Below are 19,546 nucleotides of genomic sequence, written 5' to 3' on the forward strand. Positions count from 1 at the left end.
AGTCATTTACCAGAATCACCAAGGTTGGAAAAGACCCACAGGATCACCCAGTCCAACCATCCACCCATCACCAATAGTTCTCACTACACCACGTCCCTCAACACAACATCCAAACATTCCTTGAACACCCCCAGGGTCGGTGACTCCACCACCTCCCTGGGCAGCCCATTCCACTGCCTGACCACTCTTTCAGAAAAGCAGTACTTCCCAACATCCAGCCTAAATCTCCCCTGGTGAGTCTCGAGTTTCAAACATTACATTCCTTGAAAATATTATTTTGGAAAAAAAAAATAAGGTCAAATATTTTCTTTAGAAAATGTCAATTTGTACTTTATTTTTTTTATTATATGTTTAATTCCTAAACACGAGTTATGTTGAAAAAAAAAACATTTGAAGGAAGCTGCATTCTTAAAGGCTTCTAAGAAGATAGACTTGGACAGTTAAATATTTCATACTCACTTTGCAAATACCTAATTGACCACAGAAATTGCAAGATGGAGAAGAACTTTATATGCTATATATACTTTTTAATGCCAGCACTTCTGCTCTATGAGGCACCAACCAACTAAATCATTAAAAAATGTGAAGATTGTAAGCTCAAAGAGAAACTGAGAAGTTACAACAGAACGCATTACATAAATATTTCACCAGTTTGAGAAGATACGTATGACCAGTGTGCAAACTGACCAGCAGCAGTCAACAGAACTGCTTAAATAAAAGAAAAAATGTGAACAGATGGAAACTGTCCCTTTTGCTGTTTTGGAGTGCAAACACTGAGGTCCATTAGATCACTGAGATCCTGGAATGGTTCTCTCCAGATTTAAAAAGGCATTTTTTTGGAGGAAGGATTGCACAGCATCGCCATTCACAGTAGCAGGGAGATGCCTTCCCACCAGATGTGGCTGGGGGCAGGCAAAGGTACACAAAGCTGTTGTCACAGTGTGGATGAAGGAAGAGAAACAAAAGAGGCTGAGACTGCATCCAAAGAGAGTGGCCAACAGGGCAAGAGAATTGATTATTTCCTTCTTTGCCTCTCCTATGAAGATGGGCAACAGGAGCTGAGCTTGTTCAGCCTGGAGAAGGCCCCTGGGAAACCCCACTGTAGCATTCCAGCACCTTGAGGGGAGCTTTAAAAAGGACAGGGACTGACTTTTTACATGGTCTGCTAGAGATAGGCAAGGCTGAACAGTTGTGAACTAAAAGAGGGGAAGTCTAGGTTAGATGTCAGGAAGAAATTCTTTACACAGAGGATAGTGAAGCACTGGCACAGTCTGCCCAGAAAAGCTGTGGTGCCCCATCTCTGGGGTCATTAAAGGCCAGGTTGAATGGAGCCCTGGGCAGCCTGAGCTGGTGGGTGGCAGCCCTGCCTATGGCTAGGAGTTGGAACTGGGTGAGCTTTAAGGTCCCTTCCAACCCAGGCTATTCTGTGATTCTATGGCTCTGTGAAAAGGACAGTTATGAGAGCCAATAACCAGAGCTGATGGCAGATTCCTATTAATGCTGGGTGTTGGTTTTGAACATTCTAATACAGAAAACTCCCAATTTAAAGCTCAGTATCATTTTGAAAGGAAAACACAGGGCAAATAGAATATTATACAGATTGTTATACAGAGTATTAGAAACGTGTTACTTATTTGATTCCATTTATAACTTATATGGTCTAGTTATATCATTTGCCAGCATTTAGAGCATTTACAATGAATAAATACACTGCTTATGAGGCAGCCAATTAACATTAATCCAGTAAGATAAAAATCTACCCAGATGCTACCATTGCTCTGCAAAGCTTTTAAGACTAGCAAGGCCATGTTTTATCAAACACACGGAACATTTAAAAACCAAAATCAGTGAACATTGCAGTTAATATTTTATAAAACACAAAAATAAAACAACTCTATTGCCAAACCCAAGCTGCCTACTTCTTGTCAAATTAAGGGTGTACGAAAAGTAAGGTATGTTATCTAACGGTGAGCTTTCCACCTTGGAAACAGACTTGTGGGTCCCATCGAGGCTTGTGTGCATGCTGTTCAAGTAGCTTGCTCACAATCTAAAACCCTTTCTGTCAGGGAGTATTTTGTGAAACTCTTAATATTCCTTTTGCTAAGTTTATTCTGTTATGCTTTGTGAAACCTCATGGTTTTCCTCTTCTAGTGCAATATTTATAGACTTAATCTAACCCTCTCACTTATGTGGTTGTCATCAGAGCTCTCCTAAACCCAAGATTAGAAGGACTATATTTTGCAGAATGTGGGCAGCATTTAAAGATGAGCAGGATAAATGAATATTTGCAACTGATGTTTTATAAAGCATAAAATTACTTTTAAAATGCTTCTCCCACATGCTTTCATATTGCTCTTTGAGCTTCAAGGAAGAAAGTCGTACTTTTTCATATTCATAATTTAAAGTCATTTTCTATTTCACTGCCACTGCAGGTATTTTGTAGGCAGGCTGGACAGTAAATAGTTTCAACGCTGAATCTTCTCAGATCTCTCAAAACTCTGTCCTCATCTGCTCCTCTAGCAATCTGACTCAGAAGGCATAACTACTGCTGAGGATCACTTGTATAACACAGATCAGCTGCTCCTCCTCACACTTTTTAGCAAGAGCTACATGGATTTTAGTCAAAAGATATATATTTATGAAAACTAAAGCTTCAGGGCTGTTTGCTCCAACCAGTTGATTTTTATAGCAGCCCATAGGTGCCACATGGCATCATTTGGTTATCTACCATCTCTCCCTATCTGCTGAGGAGGCCATAAGCCAGGTGTAAGCAGTAACACAAATCTGCTTGAACTCCTATTCTTGATCCTTGAACTGCCATTCTTCACCAGGCAGCCTGGCAGAATCTCCTAGCTGCTGGCTGCTGCAGCAATTAAAACTGCTCAGCACTTTGAGCACAACCATAGGATTTCCTCACCCTCAATGATGCTCACCCTCAGCATCATTGAGCATGTGCCCATCAGCTGGAGATGAGGATGGTCCCCACTGCATCACTGGGAATTGGCAAAGATGTCTGAGCATTCTGGGAGCACAAAGGTCTGCGTGGGATGCTGAGGGGTGCAGATGGGGCTAAAGGCAGATGAATGTGCAGTTCTGACTCAACACTGAGCTGATGAGTTTTTCCTAAGTCTTTTGTAAGTCCTCTCACTACAAAATGCAGCAAAATGTTGAACATCTAAGGAGGTCATTTCTTCTTTTCAGCACCTCCAACCCATTTATGTTTTATGTAACCCTTCCTGGTCTATCTGAAGCTATCTGCTATCTGAAGCACAAGGGCTCCTTCTTTTCCATCTGTTTCCATACCAGCTGATTTGTTGCTGTGCCCAGGTACAAATGTGCAGCAGGACAGGTCTGTTGTCCCTTGCAAGAGGGACAAGAAAGAGATGAAATTCCCACACTCCTCTGCAGTCTTCTCAGCACTTACTATTCAGAGACCGTCCCCACCTCTCTCTCAGTTCTGCTACAAAGGGCCAATCCCACTGCTCACTCTGCTAACAATGTCTGTTTGAATCTGTTGAACAGAAAGACAGGCGAAAGTTCTTATTGGAGTGGCCTGGAGCCTCTCTTTCCTGTTTTCAATACCAACTCTGATAATTTTTGGGAAACGACAGCTCTCCAATGGGGAAGTGCAATGCTGGGCTCTGTGGCCAGATGATTCCTACTGGATCCCCTACATGACGGTGGTTGCTTTCCTTGTGTACTTCATTCCTCTGATCATTATCAGGTAAGCCTGCCATTGGAAGTGCATGGTGAAAGCTGTCAAGCATGCAATCAGCTTAATGCTTTAATTTCAGTCACTCATTATGGTTTCATTTCCACACCTGTCTCACGGTGGCTTTGATTCATATTGCACAGCACACGGGTCGCTGTGCTTGCCTTGCAGTGCTCTCCACGCTGTAATAGCCAGGAACATTATTTCTGAACAAGGAGTGCATCTCTAAGTGTGTCCACTTATCTCTGCAGCTTCAGGCTTTAAATAGACCTTTATAAATGCAATATGAATGTTTAGCTTATACGATAAAACGTGAATTTAATAAAAGAACAGAAAATGCACTTAGCGCTAATTAAACTAAAATTAATTTTAAGTGCTCTCAAGCTTCATAGTATTTGAGGAGTGCTACTTCATCAGGGTCAAAAAGAAATTCCCACTTGTTTGAAGCTGTCAGGCACTTCCAAAATATGAAGAAAAAAAAAACCACACACTGCAAAGGAAAATTTGAACTGCAAGTATTTCAGATTGATTTGCCTGAGACCACAAAGGTGGTCCACAATAAAATCTGCTATTAAAAGGAGCTCAGCACAAAGAATAAACATAAACAGACAAAATTAATTCACTGTGCAATAGAAATTATCTCAGAGAATACTGAGCCTGGCTACTGTTTCTGTGAGAGATTTGTTGTGAATTTTTTGAATAGTTAGCAATTAGGAAATTCTATCCAGCACCTTAAATGTTTCTGGGGAGAGGCCTGTATCCTGTCAACTTATCAATCACACAGGTGTGTAAAACCTCCCCTTCATACTCCAATTTACATGTCCACACATTTTCTAGGACAGCTCAGCCACTCCTTTTCGCATGGAATATGTATAGGTTTACAGACAACAGAAAAAAACACACAGAAAGTCTTTTCCAGTTTTATGACATTATGTTTCCCCTCCTCCCTGTCAAAACTATGTGACTTGACTTACAGCAAATCCCCAGAAGCAAGAAGGCAATGAGAACAGGAGGGAATAGGGAAAGGCGGTAAAGGCAGCATTTCATGAGATTGCCCTGACAGCTGAGAGATGAATAAAACATCCTCAAATTTCCGTGGCTTTAACCTTAAGTGACTTTCACACAAAAAGTTTATGCCAGGGCAGGAACTTAAAACCGTGGCCAGTTTCTCATTTCAGGGTATGTAGTGCAAGTGCTCCCACCTCATCTTCAAGACAAATTTTGGACAGGTCCAAAGTGGTGGCAGGCACATGGAGGTGGGTGGATCATGGAAGGATAAGTAAGGGCCATTTATTAGTTTATGGCCATTTATTAGCTGGCAGCCCTACCCATGGCGGGGGAGTTGGAGCTCAATGAGGTTTAAGGTCCCTTCCAACCAGAGCTACTCTATGATTCTATTTTCTTTATAACAGAGAGGAATGTCTACAGCCATAGAAGAAGATTACCATTAGAACAAAATCAGTAGACACACTGAACAAATACCCCATGCTTCGGAAACAACTGTCTAGTTTTCGAACCATGTTTTCAAGTTTTGGATTGTCAAGTATACAGCTGAAGGTTGCAACATCCCATCTGACACATCTGCCAGACCTCTGTCGATGCAGCCTCGAGGCGCAACACCTATTCCTTTAACACCTCTTGGCAGTCCAGGAGGTTGAATCTAACCTACCTCATGTGGCTGCAGCATATTAATAGGCAGTTTGCAGCTAAAGAGCACCATGAATGGCCATTAATTCCTGCAGGGATTCTATTTCCCTTCAAAAGACACGTTCCACTAAGTCCCTTTGGACATTCTGCAGGACCGGTGAGACACTGTTGCAGAAGGGTGAGCGAGGACAGATGCAATGTCCAGATGTAACTGGTGTGCGACATTCAGTTGAAAGATTAATTATAAAAATGAGAGGTTTTATTTAGTCAAGGAAGTAAGGTATTGTGTGGTTTCTGATTTTAGTGGCTTTTAGGTGAAGGTGTTCCAAAAAAAGACCATCGCTTAACAATGGAGAGACAATACATAAATGTGCGACTGAAAACTCAAATAGTAGTATGGATGAAAAGGATTTATTTGTATTAAATTCCTATATGGAGTGAATTCTTGTATGAAATACAAATTTAATATGAATAAAGCAGCAGCTGGGATGCATAGCACGGTCACCAAAGCAGCCAAGCCTTACAGTGCAGGCAGCACATAAATTAAGACTAAGACCTTTTCTGCAATAACTCATTTTGCTTGTGCAGCTTCTTTATTTTCTCCTCTGAAGCACTCCAACCTAAGTGCATGGTGGGTGCCCAAAGCAATGTGGGATGCTGCCTGAATTAACTCTTGATTAGTTCTGCCACCTGCGTCTGCAGGAAGCCTCACATCCAGAGCAAAGCACTTCACCTAGGAAAGCACTTTTTCTGGCACGGTTCATCCAAAGTTCATGCAAAGAATAAAATCTTCATTTTCCGGTGCAGAACTTAATTCTGCTCTGATCTGCCACTCTGACTGCAAAGTTTTTTCAGTTGCTACAATCCACATACCGTCGTCTTTAAGTTTCTGTCATCCATCTTACAGCACTCAGAGCTGATTTCACATGTTCCCAATACAGCCTACAAGTAACTCAGGCGAGATGCATCGCCCATAGTACCACAGCACAAATGATGTAATTCAGCTGATAACCCTCACGGTCAGCCTGGGAAGCCCTTCCGTTGGTGAGCAAACCCTCCAGACACAATGTGAGCAAATTGTCTGGAAACCAGGCAAAAACATGCAAATAACCTGCTCTTCAATTTTGTTAATGTCTACATAAAAAGGCAATCTATCTATAAAACCACAAAATACTTCAATGCTAGACAGATGTGTTTCCACTGCCACTTTGCACAAATGGTGAATTTTTTACCCAATTGTAATACAAATGAACAAGACCAAAATATCAGAAAGAGAATGAAGGCTCTTTAATCTAAGCCTGGTTATCTTCGAAAGCTGAGAAATGGAAAGAAGATTTGTTGTTTTCTTTTTAAAGATCCCCTCCTCTTTCTTCGTGCTGGTCAGGGAGATCTAAGTGTCCTGCATCACATCCCATTTTTCCTTGCAGCACTTGAAGGTTTGGCCTGTTCTTTCTTCTCATTTGGGCTGCACTACCACTTTTTCTGCAGCTGATATTGTTAACCTACCAAACACCAAAGAGCACAGAAAAAGGAAAAGGGAATCTTCCTGATTTGTTCTTCCAGGACGAGAGTCCACAGCTACAACAAAAGCCATTTCAGCTACACTGAATAAAGCCAAGTGAATCTCTGAATGATACCTGTGATAGGTGAAGATACTTTGGGGCACTGCTAAACAGGGGCCAGATCAAGATTACAGTTGTTCCTCCTGCAAGCATTTGCACCTGACCTCTCAGGTCCTGTGATGGAGAGACATGAAAGTTGCTGGTTTTCTGTCCTGCATTGTTACTCTGTGCCACACCATAATTGAGTTCTGTGAGCTGGATATCAGAAATTTGGAATTCGTAAAGTTTTGTTCTTTTTAGCTGTTCTTCAAGAGTGTCAGATGCATTTTCTCTGTTTTAACCTTTTAAATACAATATATAAAGATTCATCTAATATAATTCCAAATACAAGTTAAAAAAAGAAAAATTCCTCTTGAGGTACAGAGGAAAAGAACAGTCCATCTGTTGTTTAAAATCAGAATTCCAAAGAGAACATTTGCTGTTGAGCAGCAAAAAACTGGTCAGAAGGGAAAAAAAAATAGAATCACCTAACCTATAAGGAAAATTTATTGAATTGAAATACAAGCTCTATAATGAAATGGTGAGTAGATGAGTTATCAGAATTAAATCAAATAAAATGAAAAAAAAAAGGTATTAATAAAAATTGCAAAGATCTGATTTTGAGTTTGATTCAAAGAGAACAGTCATTTTTGCCTGCAATTTCCATTTCAAAGGAAGAAATTCTAGACCTTGTATGTACGTTCTACTATCTGCCTGTCTATTCACTTGCTCATTATGTATGCCTACAGTGATTCATCTGGATGAAGTTACATGCACTTTTTGTCTTTAGATAAACAGTGCTGCAAATCAGCCACCACACAACATAGGACAGCTGCAGCCCTCTGCACAAATACAGTATGAGAAACAATAGACAATGCTGGAGGACAAATACAAGCAATTAACAGGGAGCTTCAGTATACCCTTTGCCATTGCAATGGCTCATTTTGTTAGTAAAGACTGTGCCCAGGTGAGATGCTAACATGATGTCATCATTTATTTTAAAACAAAAACATAATTCCCATTCTTGAAGAGCTGGCATCTTAGGGATGTTTTTATCAATACCTAGCTTTACCAGAAAGCATTTTGTTTTCCAAAACAAAAGTGAGGTAGGAAGCTACCTTAAGTTGGCTATTCACAAGGACAAAGGCTGCCAAAATTACCCATGGAGTCAAATTAACCAACACCATTAACTAATAACATGCTACAATGAATGTGCATCTTAGTTCTTCAGAATCTGGATCAATCTAAATTGCTTTTGGAGGTGCAACGAATGTAATTTGCTGAGTTACATCCCTAGACTAAATTATGTTCTTGTAATTTCCTGACACTTCTACACGTATGCATCTCCTTGGGGCTACGAAAAAGAAGCACTGCATTTTCATATGAACAGCATATCCACTTTATCCTATGGTCTTCATCACAGCCTGAGTGGCTCCTTCTGAAAAAAAGTTTTAATTCTTTTTCCATCTAGATTTTCCACCACATCTGATCTCTTCTTTCCTTTCAATAAGTCCCCTCCTTGTAAATAATGAGCCACAACAACTCATATAATATTTCATTATGGTAGTATGTATTACTACCATAGCACACTTACATGGCATCCAAAAGTCACAGTCAGGGTTGCAAGATGAGTACACTAAGTACATTCAGGCAAAGAAACCCAACATCTGGACTTCCCAACCATCTGAACATCAGATCCTGTTTGTCCCTCTCTACTCTTTGCTCATCTGCCACTTTGTTTACCATCAAGTGTCAATCTATTCCCATCCTTTAAGCCCTCAGCAGAAAGCAAGTAAGGAGCCTGGGTTCATAATTCAATAGCAGAGGCATTTGAATGGAAGGATGGAAACTGAGTATTCGAAGCTCCTTCGTCCTGATACTTGAGCAACTCTGCATGTGTTCTTCTGGGCACACAGACAGATCTGCATCAAAGGGGGCACTGTTCTAATGGCAAATAAAGAAGGTCAGGCTAGAGACAGCAGGCTGGAGATAAAATAGAGACAGGTCTTGCAGGAGCTGGCTGAAGTTTTCTCATGATAACAACAGTCATCATCATAATACATTCTGATTCACTGAAACAATCAAAGGAGAAATGATGCATGAATTTTCAACTTTTATCAGAGCAAAGTACACAGAAACTCTCAAGTGAACCAGCTGATAAATAAACAGGCTCTTGAAAAGCCAGGAGATAAAAGGAAAATGTTTGAGTCAGCTGGGAGCCATGCTGGACCTTTGAAGGGATTAAGGAGGGCAAGCTGACATCTATGGAAGAGGCATGCAAAATCCTTGTTGGGTGAGAACTGTGCTGCTCTGCTGCACAACCTGGTCTGTGTGTTGAATTTCCAGCTCTCACCTTCTAAGCCTGGGAACCAGAGCTCTCAAACCTGTACAGAAAAGATACCTACAGGATGCACAAGTGCTGCCTTTGGAAGCATGGCTAGGAGCTGAGATGCTATAGGAAAGGCTTGTGTATCAGTCTGAAAGCTCTGGTAATAATAATGTTATCCACTCTCTGGAGGAAGAGGAAGTCAGAGCAAGGCCTTGTGTGTTGTTTTTCTTTCAGCTGCTGCAAACATAATGAATCCAGAGGAGGGCCACTAAGATGATCAGAGGGCTGGAGCACATCTCCTATGAAGAAAGGTTGAGGGAACTGAGGGAATGGCTGTTTATGAGGATGGATAGTGATAGGACAAGGGGGAATGGTTTTAAACTGAGACAGGGGAGGTTTAGGTTGGATATTAGGAGGAAGTTTTTCACCCAGAGGGTGGTGAGGCACTGGAACAGGTTGCCCAAGGACGCTGTGGATGCCCCATCCCTGCAGGCATTCAGGGCCAGGCTGGATGTGGCTCTGGGCAGCCTGGGCTGCTGGCTGGGGACCTGCACAGAGCAGGGGGTTGAAACCAGATGATCTCTGTGGTCCTTTTCAACCCAGGCCATTCTATGATAACATCCTCATCCAAGATGTGTGTTCAAACATCTCTTCAGCTGAGAGGAATTATGTTCACCTATTCTATGTCAAATAAATAGAATCCCACAGTTTTTATCACCTAGGCAGAAGCTGTAACTACCCATGGTTACTGTGCACTAGAGCACTTTCTATATTTCCTACCAAAGATACAGGCATATTCCTTTCTAAATATGCAAACTGCAACAAATCTGATTTTAAGTTACCTAATTCTTCCGATCCACCTGACACTTCTGTGCTCTTTGGTTAGATTCCCAGGACCTCAAGAGCTGAGTGAGCACTGAGGTACATTATGTTTTCATGGGTTGTGTCCCCATTCTCTTCCCTGAGTTACCATCTTATTCATCAGCTTCATATTCCCAAAGTAACACCAGAACAGAGCCAGACATACAGCTGAAACAATCCCTTCTTCTTGCTTCCCCCATTTCAGGACAAATTTCCTCCTTGCAGCTCCCACACTAAGCACTCACAAGCACATCCTAGCGCAGGATGAGGTGCCTCCTGCCAGGATCTGATAATCAGACAGTTTTGGCCTCAGACAGCTCAAAATCCCCAACAAGCTCTTGCCTAGGAGAGGTTGGCCAAAACCATGTCTCTGCTTCTGACTTCAAAGCCGACATCTGTAAAACCTGGACAGTGGTAACAAACTTCAATGTGAAAATTCTTTGGGTTGCTCCTGGAAATATTTTGTTAGAGTCATATGTAATTTACTATTTCTATTATTTTTACTATCATTTTTATGAAGTTCTGCCATCTCTGTGGGCTTCTTACACGTAGACAAGTATATTCACAGAGAACGAATGACTGAGATGTCAGTTAAATTTACCATGCCTCACAGTATCAATGACTCCTTCCCTTCTGCAGTGTCATATACTCAATCGTGATTCGAACCATCTGGATGAAGAGCAAAGCTCAGGCTGTCATTATATCCAGCTGCACTGGTGAGTCTCAGCACGCACGTGTCTCCAGACGCAGGATTCAGATTTGGGGAGCCACACCAAATCTGGGAATGCCCACATATGTGGTGTTGAGTTGGGACCCCATCACTGTGGTGGGATTGGGTTATCTGCCACTGCTCCTTCATACCTGTTCCATACTTCTTTCCTTTGACATTAAGTACCCTTTTGAGAAACGATAGAAAACATCTACAAGAAAAGAATTAGAAGGTAATAATCCTTACTCTAGAACTCAGAGTCCCTAATCCAAGAATTTTGTCCATATGTAGAATGATTTGTTTTCTAGCAGCCACTCAGACAAAAAATTCAGAATGTTTTCAAATGCCCTTGGGAAGTTTGAATTTTGGTATGACCAGAAACCATGCAAAAAATGAAAAAAAAAGTCATTTTTCTCACTCAAGAGATAGATTCTGCACTAAAAACCAAGGAATTTCCAGAACTATTAGGTATGGACTGTTTTCAAGCTCCTCTATACAATATTTCACTGATAACAAGCTCTCATTAATTTTATTTATATTTTTTCCTCACAGATTACATAGCCTGGATATGTTGTTTTTCTAAGAGGTGCAAAAAGTCATGTACACATAGTTATTTCCAATGACATTCATTAAAATTCAATTTCTCAGCTCGGATTTCAAGAGTCGAAAGATGTTTTGATAAAAAATGACCTTCTTGTGTGTTCACTATGATGAACCTAATTATTCTCACAGGGCAACACGAACAGCAAATTGTCATGAATAATGAAATCAAGCATATTATTACAATCATGCTGGTACTGCCATTGAAATGTGGAGATTGGTTCTCAGAGACATTAGCGTGACTTCAGAGGAAATGAGATCAACCAGCCTTAGTGCAAAACTGAATAGACTTCGCTTCTCAATTCAAGCCACATTTTACTTCTGAAAAGCAAATCTAACAGCATTTCTTCTTTTCTTCTTTTATTACTGAGTCCAACAGAAGAGCAAAATGCATGACTGTATCTAAAGCATCAAAAAGAGGTTAAGGGAATGGAGTATGTAGCTTTCAAAACCCATCTAATTGAAATGCAGTTAAAAACTGAACAGGTAGTCTGTTTTGCCAGGTTATATCCTATGTTGTTTTTTTTAATTACAGTTGCCAGATCCTTTCACAAAACATCTCTTCTAACACCACTCCAGTTGTGTTTTTGAAGCTATGATGACCAGAGGTTTTTGCTAAACTGATATTGTTGGGTTTATCTACAATGTTTCTCCTGCCTACAGTTCCAAGCGTGGAGATTCAGGGATATGCAGCTGCTACAGTGCTTCAAAAACATCTCCTATACATATATTTCCACTTCTGATTTTAGAGGGCTCAGGTTTTTTGTGCCTAATGGGAGAAGACTTGCTAATATTTGAATTGCAGGAAATGCATACACCAGCCCTGCTCTTTCACTGGTTCTACTCTTCCGTCCCCAGATGGCAGAACCTCTGCTGGCTACACCAATCGTGGGTTCATATCCAGAGCAAAAGTGAAAGCCATCAAGTACAGCATTGTAATTGTTCTTGGTAAGTATGAAAAAAAAAAAGCCTGCAGCTGGGGCAGATGCTGAAGTTAGGGATCTCCCTTCATCACCAGCAAATAAAGGGCATAAAGTGGTTCAGCAAAGGAGTTTTACTTAGACCTCTGACTTGCCTTCTGACCTTGTCCTCTGCCCTCCTATGACTGACAGGATCCTATTTTAGGCACCTGATGTATGCAGTGATACACACAACCAAGCTGCTAAAAGACCTGGCAAATGAGTTGTCTTTCAGGTTTAGAGAATACAGGCTGCTTCATTAGGGCAGGAACAGGAAGGAGAGGCAAGGGAAGCAGAGCAATTAAATTTGATGTCAGAAGCACGTTGCCTGCAGAGGTGGGGAGAACAAGCTCTCCTCGCCCAGCCAGGATGCAGATGACTCAGTGCAGGTGTCCTCCGTCTCCCAGGGAGATGACATTATCCTGATGGAATTAGGAGGCTGACATTTAATCTCGATAAATAAAGGCAACATCACACAGCACTTGTGATTAGCTGATGGAGACAGACAGGGAGATATCAGAAGCTATTTACTCCCCAGGGCACTGCAAGAGAGATCGCTCCTCTTCCCAGTCCTACACAAAACTCAGATTGATTGATACTGTGATAATAGCTACTACTAGAGGTGCTTAGTTCACTGGTTAGCTGTAGTGTCCTTGGACATGAGAGATGCTGCTGTGATTCACGGCTCTCAGAAATCCAAGGACATCTTCTCTGCATCTGAACTTATCTGTGTGGCCATCAGAGAAAGACTGTGCAAGAAACACAGAAACAGTCACTACCACAATGCCTCCAGATGGCAAGAGCTCACCTAGGTGCTCAGTATTTCAGAGGACCTTGATAATATCAGGCACCCAGCATCTCTCACTGTTCACACATCTCCCACTGTGCGAGAAAGTGAAGGCACATAATGCTCATGGATTTCCATAAATCCACCTATAGTGGGGGATCTGTAGCCAGTGCTATGATCCACGCACTGACAGGGCACACTGTTGTTACTACGGCCCCTGTGTGTGCACACTATTAGGTTGGTTACTCCAGAAAACAGGAGAGCTTACTTCTTCCTTGCACATTCACTGAGCACCCAGCTCTGTGCCCAGCACATTGGCAATCCAGGTGCCTATAACTTAGTTGAGTGAACTGCCTGCCCCAGCATGCTCAACACTCTTTGTGAGAGCAGTTGACGTAGGCATTTATGAGACAAATTATTCCTGAATGCCTGCAAAAAAAGCGAAACCCATGGCCTCTTTTTCTACCACCTCCTAACAAAAGCTACGAATGACGCAGCCCTCTCAGACTTGTTTCTCCAATAGCAGTAGGGGAATTGTAGAGTCTTCCTACATTCCCTTACTACAGGGCACCTCCAACCAGCATGCAAAACGGTACGTCAGCCTGCTGTAATTCAGAGTGAAAGTGTCATTCCTTGCTTCTGGGTGCCTAAGAGCCTTTTCTTAATAGGTGGCTGTGATAGGCAGGGCTGTCACAGAGCAGCACTTTGGTGCTGTCTGCGTTTAGACGGGCTGCTCACTCAGGGGACCATTAAAAGAGCGCTTTTCTGTAAGTGATGATGCTCTAACTGGCTACCTATTTACCCTTTATGTGTGTGCAGCGTACAGAAGTGCCTCAATACATCTAGAGGGAGCACTCTAAGCACTTAAAGGAGCACACGTAATGTATTTTATGGGCATTAAAATAAAAATGAAGACAAATAAAAACACAATTTAATAACTATCCTCTTAAATAAGACCCTGCGTAGGGAGCAATTTCTCTTGCATGAACAAATACTTATGTGTTATGACAGTCTCTATTTGTGCGTATGTGATTAACTCCCTAAATAACCATACTGTCTAATGTCAAGCTCTTCTGTCTCTCCTGCAGCATTTGCTCTCTGTTGGAGCCCCTACTTTCTGTTTGATATCCTGGACAACTTCAACATCCTCCCCGAGACCAAAGAGCGCTTCTACGCATCCGTGATAATTCAAAACCTGCCGGCCCTGAACAGTGCCATCAATCCCCTCATCTACTGCCTCTTCAGCAACCACCTCTGCACCCCCTTTGAGTACCGTCCCTTTACTCTCACCCTGACTATCCCAAACAGAGGGGAGAGATAAGCACAGCTGCTGAACTCATCCCCTATTTTCACCCGTTTTAATCCTGACCATTCCTTATTTTCCTTAGGGAGAGAAGAACACGAAGGTTGGAGGGGACTTTCCGGGACCGGAGTGATGGAGGGCAGGAGATGCAGGTCCTGTCCAAACCAGAATACATCTAGCACAGGTAATGCCCTCAGAAGCACAGCAGGATCCATGCTGAGGAGAGCAGAGGTTTCCCCAAAGAACAGACACCAAGCATGAATTGACTGGACTGAACCTGTGCCTTGCTGCTGTTGAGCAGCACGAGCACTTGGGACCAGCACTGCACCTTCAGCTATCACACTCTGCCAGGACCAAGCCAGCCACAAGGGCTTTGCATGCTACTTTTGTGATGGCTCATTTTAGCCATCTGTTTTCAAGCAAGATGTAACACACCTGTACTCCAAATGGCAAAAAGCAATGTAAACAGTGTCTAGCCAAAGCCTCTCTGTTCTTCAAGAGTCTCTTGCAGCCATCCAGTACCATGCAGCTCATAGAATTGGTGAAGTGTTTACAAGTAGTTACAGGAGGGTACCCTGCTTAAAATGAACCTAGGAACTTTTCAAATGAGAATACACCACTGTCACTCTAAGTTTATGTCTTGGCTTCACGTGCAACCACTGACAATGCCCTACCAGAAAGGAAGGGACTGGAGGGATGGATGGTTGTCTCCCTCCCACCTTGCCATCCTCCCATACACACCATCTCTGTAGCTCATCCTCCCATTCCCTTGCAGAACTTCCCTGCTATTTTATCTTGGCTCCCCTACCTTTACTTGCCATGACAAATATGGGTGATAAGCTTCTTCTGGGCTACTGTATAATAAGATGTGAGCCAGCCCACCCCAAATCCTATTGTTCCTCAACTGCTCTGCTGCTCACATCCCTGTGACAAAAGCCCAAGCAGCCTTTGGGGGATTCTACGCTCATGCCACATAAGTACACTTGCCATACAGGACACTCCAGCAGTGCAGATCAATCTTGCCACAACATAAAGGTATTTCTCCCTGTCTACATAAGAGATGATATATAGCTCTAGATTCTCTACATAAGAGATATATCTAGAGGTATTTCCCTCCCTACAAAATTTTTTAATGTCCCTTAAATCATAGAGGGAACCGTATACATCTTTAGAGCAGCTCAAAGCTGGAGAAAAGCATGGGTTAAATTGTAAAATTCAAATTATATTTTTAAAAAATTACTGGCTGATGTTCCAGTCTTATAAATTCATTGTGGGGTTCACAGAGCACCAGGCAGCGCTCTGTGGCACAGTATCCTGAGCTGCTGGACATCTCCTCCCTCAAACCCTTGAGTTTGAATACAAATGTTCTCAATGTTCTAGCAACTGGGCGAAGGATATGAACATCAATGCTTATTTTACCATAGGTCAGCTTAAATTGTTTGCATGATGATGTGCTCTAACCAGCTGCACAGCATAGCTTTGCTTTTCCCTGTGCAAAATTTGCATCTTTACATGAGTCTGTTTAAACAGGTTTGTTGTTTTTTTATTTTATGATGCTGCTGCTTCACACTGAGTTTATTCCCTGCGAAACAAGAACTGAATAAAATTTATTTCATTACCTATGTTACAAAAATGTTTTTTCCTAAGCAGAGGATATATAAAATCATGTGGCTTTATGTTCTTAGGAAAATGAGTAGGGTTTCTCTTTTTATTATTATGAAGTTCTGTTGCATATAAATGTTGGTGTTAAAACCAGCTTAATTAAAACCATGAATCCACACCACCCTTTGCAGCCCCTACCTATGTATATAGACTGTCTATAAGAGCCAGAAAACTGTTTTTTGTAGGCATCTCATAACATTTCCATAAGTGGACTGCTTGGTTTAATCTTCATAATGATGTTGGGTTTTTTCCCCCCCCACTATTTTTCATCTGACACAATGACACCAGTTGCCTACTTTTGAGCATTCAATGCAGTTTGCAGACTTAATACCTGGAAATCAGATACATTTTTTTATTAGTACTTTGGTTTGCAAACTTACATGCCTCAGTCACCGCCCACACCTCCCTCCCCCTCACCCCAAATGTATATATTTGGTCAGCATATGGATTAGCCCACCAAAATTAAACATATTCATAAATAAATTTAGGAATCCAGCCTTGAATGAAGTCATTACTCACTTATTTTTCAAAGAGATGGTATCTCTCAAGCATTACTGTGTCAGGTGCCATTTATATGTTGTTCCTGTCGCTTTGCCTGGGGCCCTGACTGCAATTCCCTTCTCCATTAGGAGACATTTCTCTTTAAATACCCTCCTGTATTTCACTTGTCTGCACCCCTTCTGAGCATGTATTCAGAAATAATTTTTCTCATTTTCTTTGTGCTTCCTTCCTGTGTAGCACAGGCAAATTTGCTAAGCTTTTATGCTTTTTTGTTGTTGTTGTTGGAAGATAGCGTGCATTATACTTAAAAACTAAAAAAAGAACTGATTTTTGCCATTAGCCCACAAAATACATTCACAGTCCTTTGTCTCATGAGTGAATAATTCAGGGGCTTTCATTTAACTCTGGCGGATTTCTAATTTCGTGTCCACAACCCAATCTTCACCTGTTGATTTAATTGCAATGCAATTGTTTAGAAAGATCCCAGAGTAACCAGGAGAGGTAATAAATGGCAACGCCAGGGTCCAGATGCCAAGAGACAGAGTCTGGAACAAAAGAACGTGGCACTCAGTCGGGTTGTTGCCTGTGACAGTCTGTGAGTTGTGTGTTGCATCTTCTCTGACACTTCAAGACCCAGCTGAGAGATCCTTCTGACGTGCCCACAGTAACCATAGATGTCAACAGGCATGCCTGCTAGGATGTAGAATACCTTCTGTTTATGAAGTCCTTTGTGATCATAGATTCCTAGGAATCGTGAAAATGAGATATTCAACCCTCAGACAAGTCACACCAAACAGCCTAAAACTAGTATAGCTTTCAAACTAATAAGTAATTCAAGCAAGTAAGAAATACGTCTTTCCCATGACAGGCACAAAGAAAATATGAATGAGAAAGCTATTCAGCTTTCATTCATTTCTGGATGCAGTTTAAAATTAAATTCTCAGTCCAGATTTCCATCTGTTGCAAAAAAGTGTAAAGTGGTATTTTGTCCATATTGTTGTTTTAGTCCTTGAAAACTCCATTCACATTTTAATTTGAACAAAAGCTAATGCAGACAAGAAAATTTAAGATCCAAACCACTGGGTAGGTATAATGTAGTAATGGAGTACAGTATTCCACAATGAAATTGTGGAAGAATAACAAAGTGAAAGCCTACCCTGAGGCATTTTGCATCCTCCTGCATACTTCTGGCTGAGATCTTAGAGGCACAGATGTTATCAGCCAAGAAAAATGGTGGGCTGGTCAAGAAAAATGATATCCACTGTAGCTGATGGAGCCAGATTCTGTGCAGATCTCAAGGATCTGAACACATAAGGTCCACACGCTCCTTTCACTGAATCAACCCATGCACCCCACGACCACAGGCCATACTCTCACCTCTGCAGCAATTTATGCCCTTGGGAAAAGAGATGACAGGCACCCCCTATCCCTATTCCTGCCTGCTTTCAGGATAGGAGACACAGAACATTTGATGGTGCTTGCCTTGCAGGGTTCCCAGGAGGGCTAACATTTCTCTTTTCTGCCTTTTTTTGTGTAATGCCACAGCACTCCATTTTTGTATCAGCAAATGGATTCTGTAGTACCTGCAGTTAAGCAGATGTCAACCTTAAGTTTCTGGAACAGATTACCTTTGGGAAGAAGTAGGTGCACACAGGGTACCGTGCACAACAGCTGCTCAGTGCATTTCTTTAGGAAAGAGATGTTTTCTAGAATAAAATTCCATTCCAAATCTCTGCCTCTGAGATCCGTTTATTTTCTATATGCTTGTCTTTTTCTTTACAGCTATATTTCACAGAAAAAAAACTTGTCCTATGACACAGAATGATCTGTCTCCCACAGAACAAAAACAAGATTTACATGGAAAGCATAAATGAGTGAAGGTCCCTGTTCTACAAGTCACCTAGACACCTAAATATGAATTGTTTTAATGGAAATCAGGCTATAGAAACAGGCTTACATGGTTTTATAGTCCTGGATATTGCAAGCAGCAGACCCATATGGGTTGAAGTCCCTAAGAAGGTCACATAAGCAGAAGTACACATGAAAATAGTACTTATTTTAGTTCAAAATCTGGTACTGCAATACAGGAAGGTTTTATGGTTGTTAGGACCTTATGTTTTCATGACACTACAAGACATCACAGGAAAACAGCAAAATCCTTTCTAAACCAAAGGCCTCTGTTTCAAGCGTAGGAACAAATGGCTCAATAAAAGATCATTTTAAACAACTTCAGCAGAGAATTTCTGAGGAGGAGAGCTTTAGGGCAACACCAACTGGAGATTCCCAAGAACAGTCTCTTGGCATTCTCTGAACGTGGAAGACACTTGTTGGCAAGATACCTCAAGTTATGAGCACCTTCAGTAGGAATTACTGTGCTGTTTGTACAGGTTTGTTTCACACGATAACCAGAAGGCATAACACTACCTGCCACTTCACCTTACCCATCACAGGGACTGCATGTACTCTTCAGAAGCACTTGATGAAAACGGAAGAACTACAACAGGAATTGCAGAAAGCACAGAAAAAAAAGGATGTATGTATGTATTGTTGGGGTGTCTTTTTTCCCCAGTGAGAAATAATTCCATGATAAAAATAAACTACAGTAGAATCTATCAGACTTCACCTTCCAACCAAGAGCCCAGTGTTTACAGAGTTTTCCATTTATTCATCAACCTTCAGAAAAATGATTGATTTGGGGAGTAGATGCAATTTTTACTGTAAGGTAACGCGTGCTTCATTTTCTTTTAGCAAACTGCAATTTATTTTGCACAGCATTCAATTTAGATAAGCATTAGAGCTGAATGGTTCATCAGATAATCTTTTGTCACATTTGATGGCATCTTATTCTGAGTACGCATAACATATGGAGTAGAGG

General features: G+C 41.5%; 1 protein-coding gene across 1 annotated transcript in view; it reads left to right on the forward strand.

Moving 5' to 3' along the window:
- The window catches only part of NPSR1 (neuropeptide S receptor 1), a gene marked incomplete at both ends in the record, with an annotated part of 59,071 nt that extends 44,384 nt beyond the window's left edge, over window positions 1-14,687 (forward strand). Inside the window, 5 exons of the mRNA XM_079538732.1 lie at window positions 3,523-3,724; window positions 10,790-10,866; window positions 12,318-12,407; window positions 14,294-14,474; window positions 14,594-14,687. Coding sequence (XP_079394858.1) covers window positions 3,523-3,724; window positions 10,790-10,866; window positions 12,318-12,407; window positions 14,294-14,474; window positions 14,594-14,687 — 644 coding nt within the window. The remainder of the gene's footprint in view (window positions 1-3,522; window positions 3,725-10,789; window positions 10,867-12,317; window positions 12,408-14,293; window positions 14,475-14,593) is intronic.
- Window positions 14,688-19,546: the final 4,859 nt, after the last annotated feature.

Source organism: Tetrao urogallus, assembly GCF_951394365.1.
Source record: "Tetrao urogallus genome assembly, chromosome: 7".
Taxonomy (NCBI): Eukaryota; Metazoa; Chordata; class Aves; order Galliformes; family Phasianidae; genus Tetrao; species Tetrao urogallus.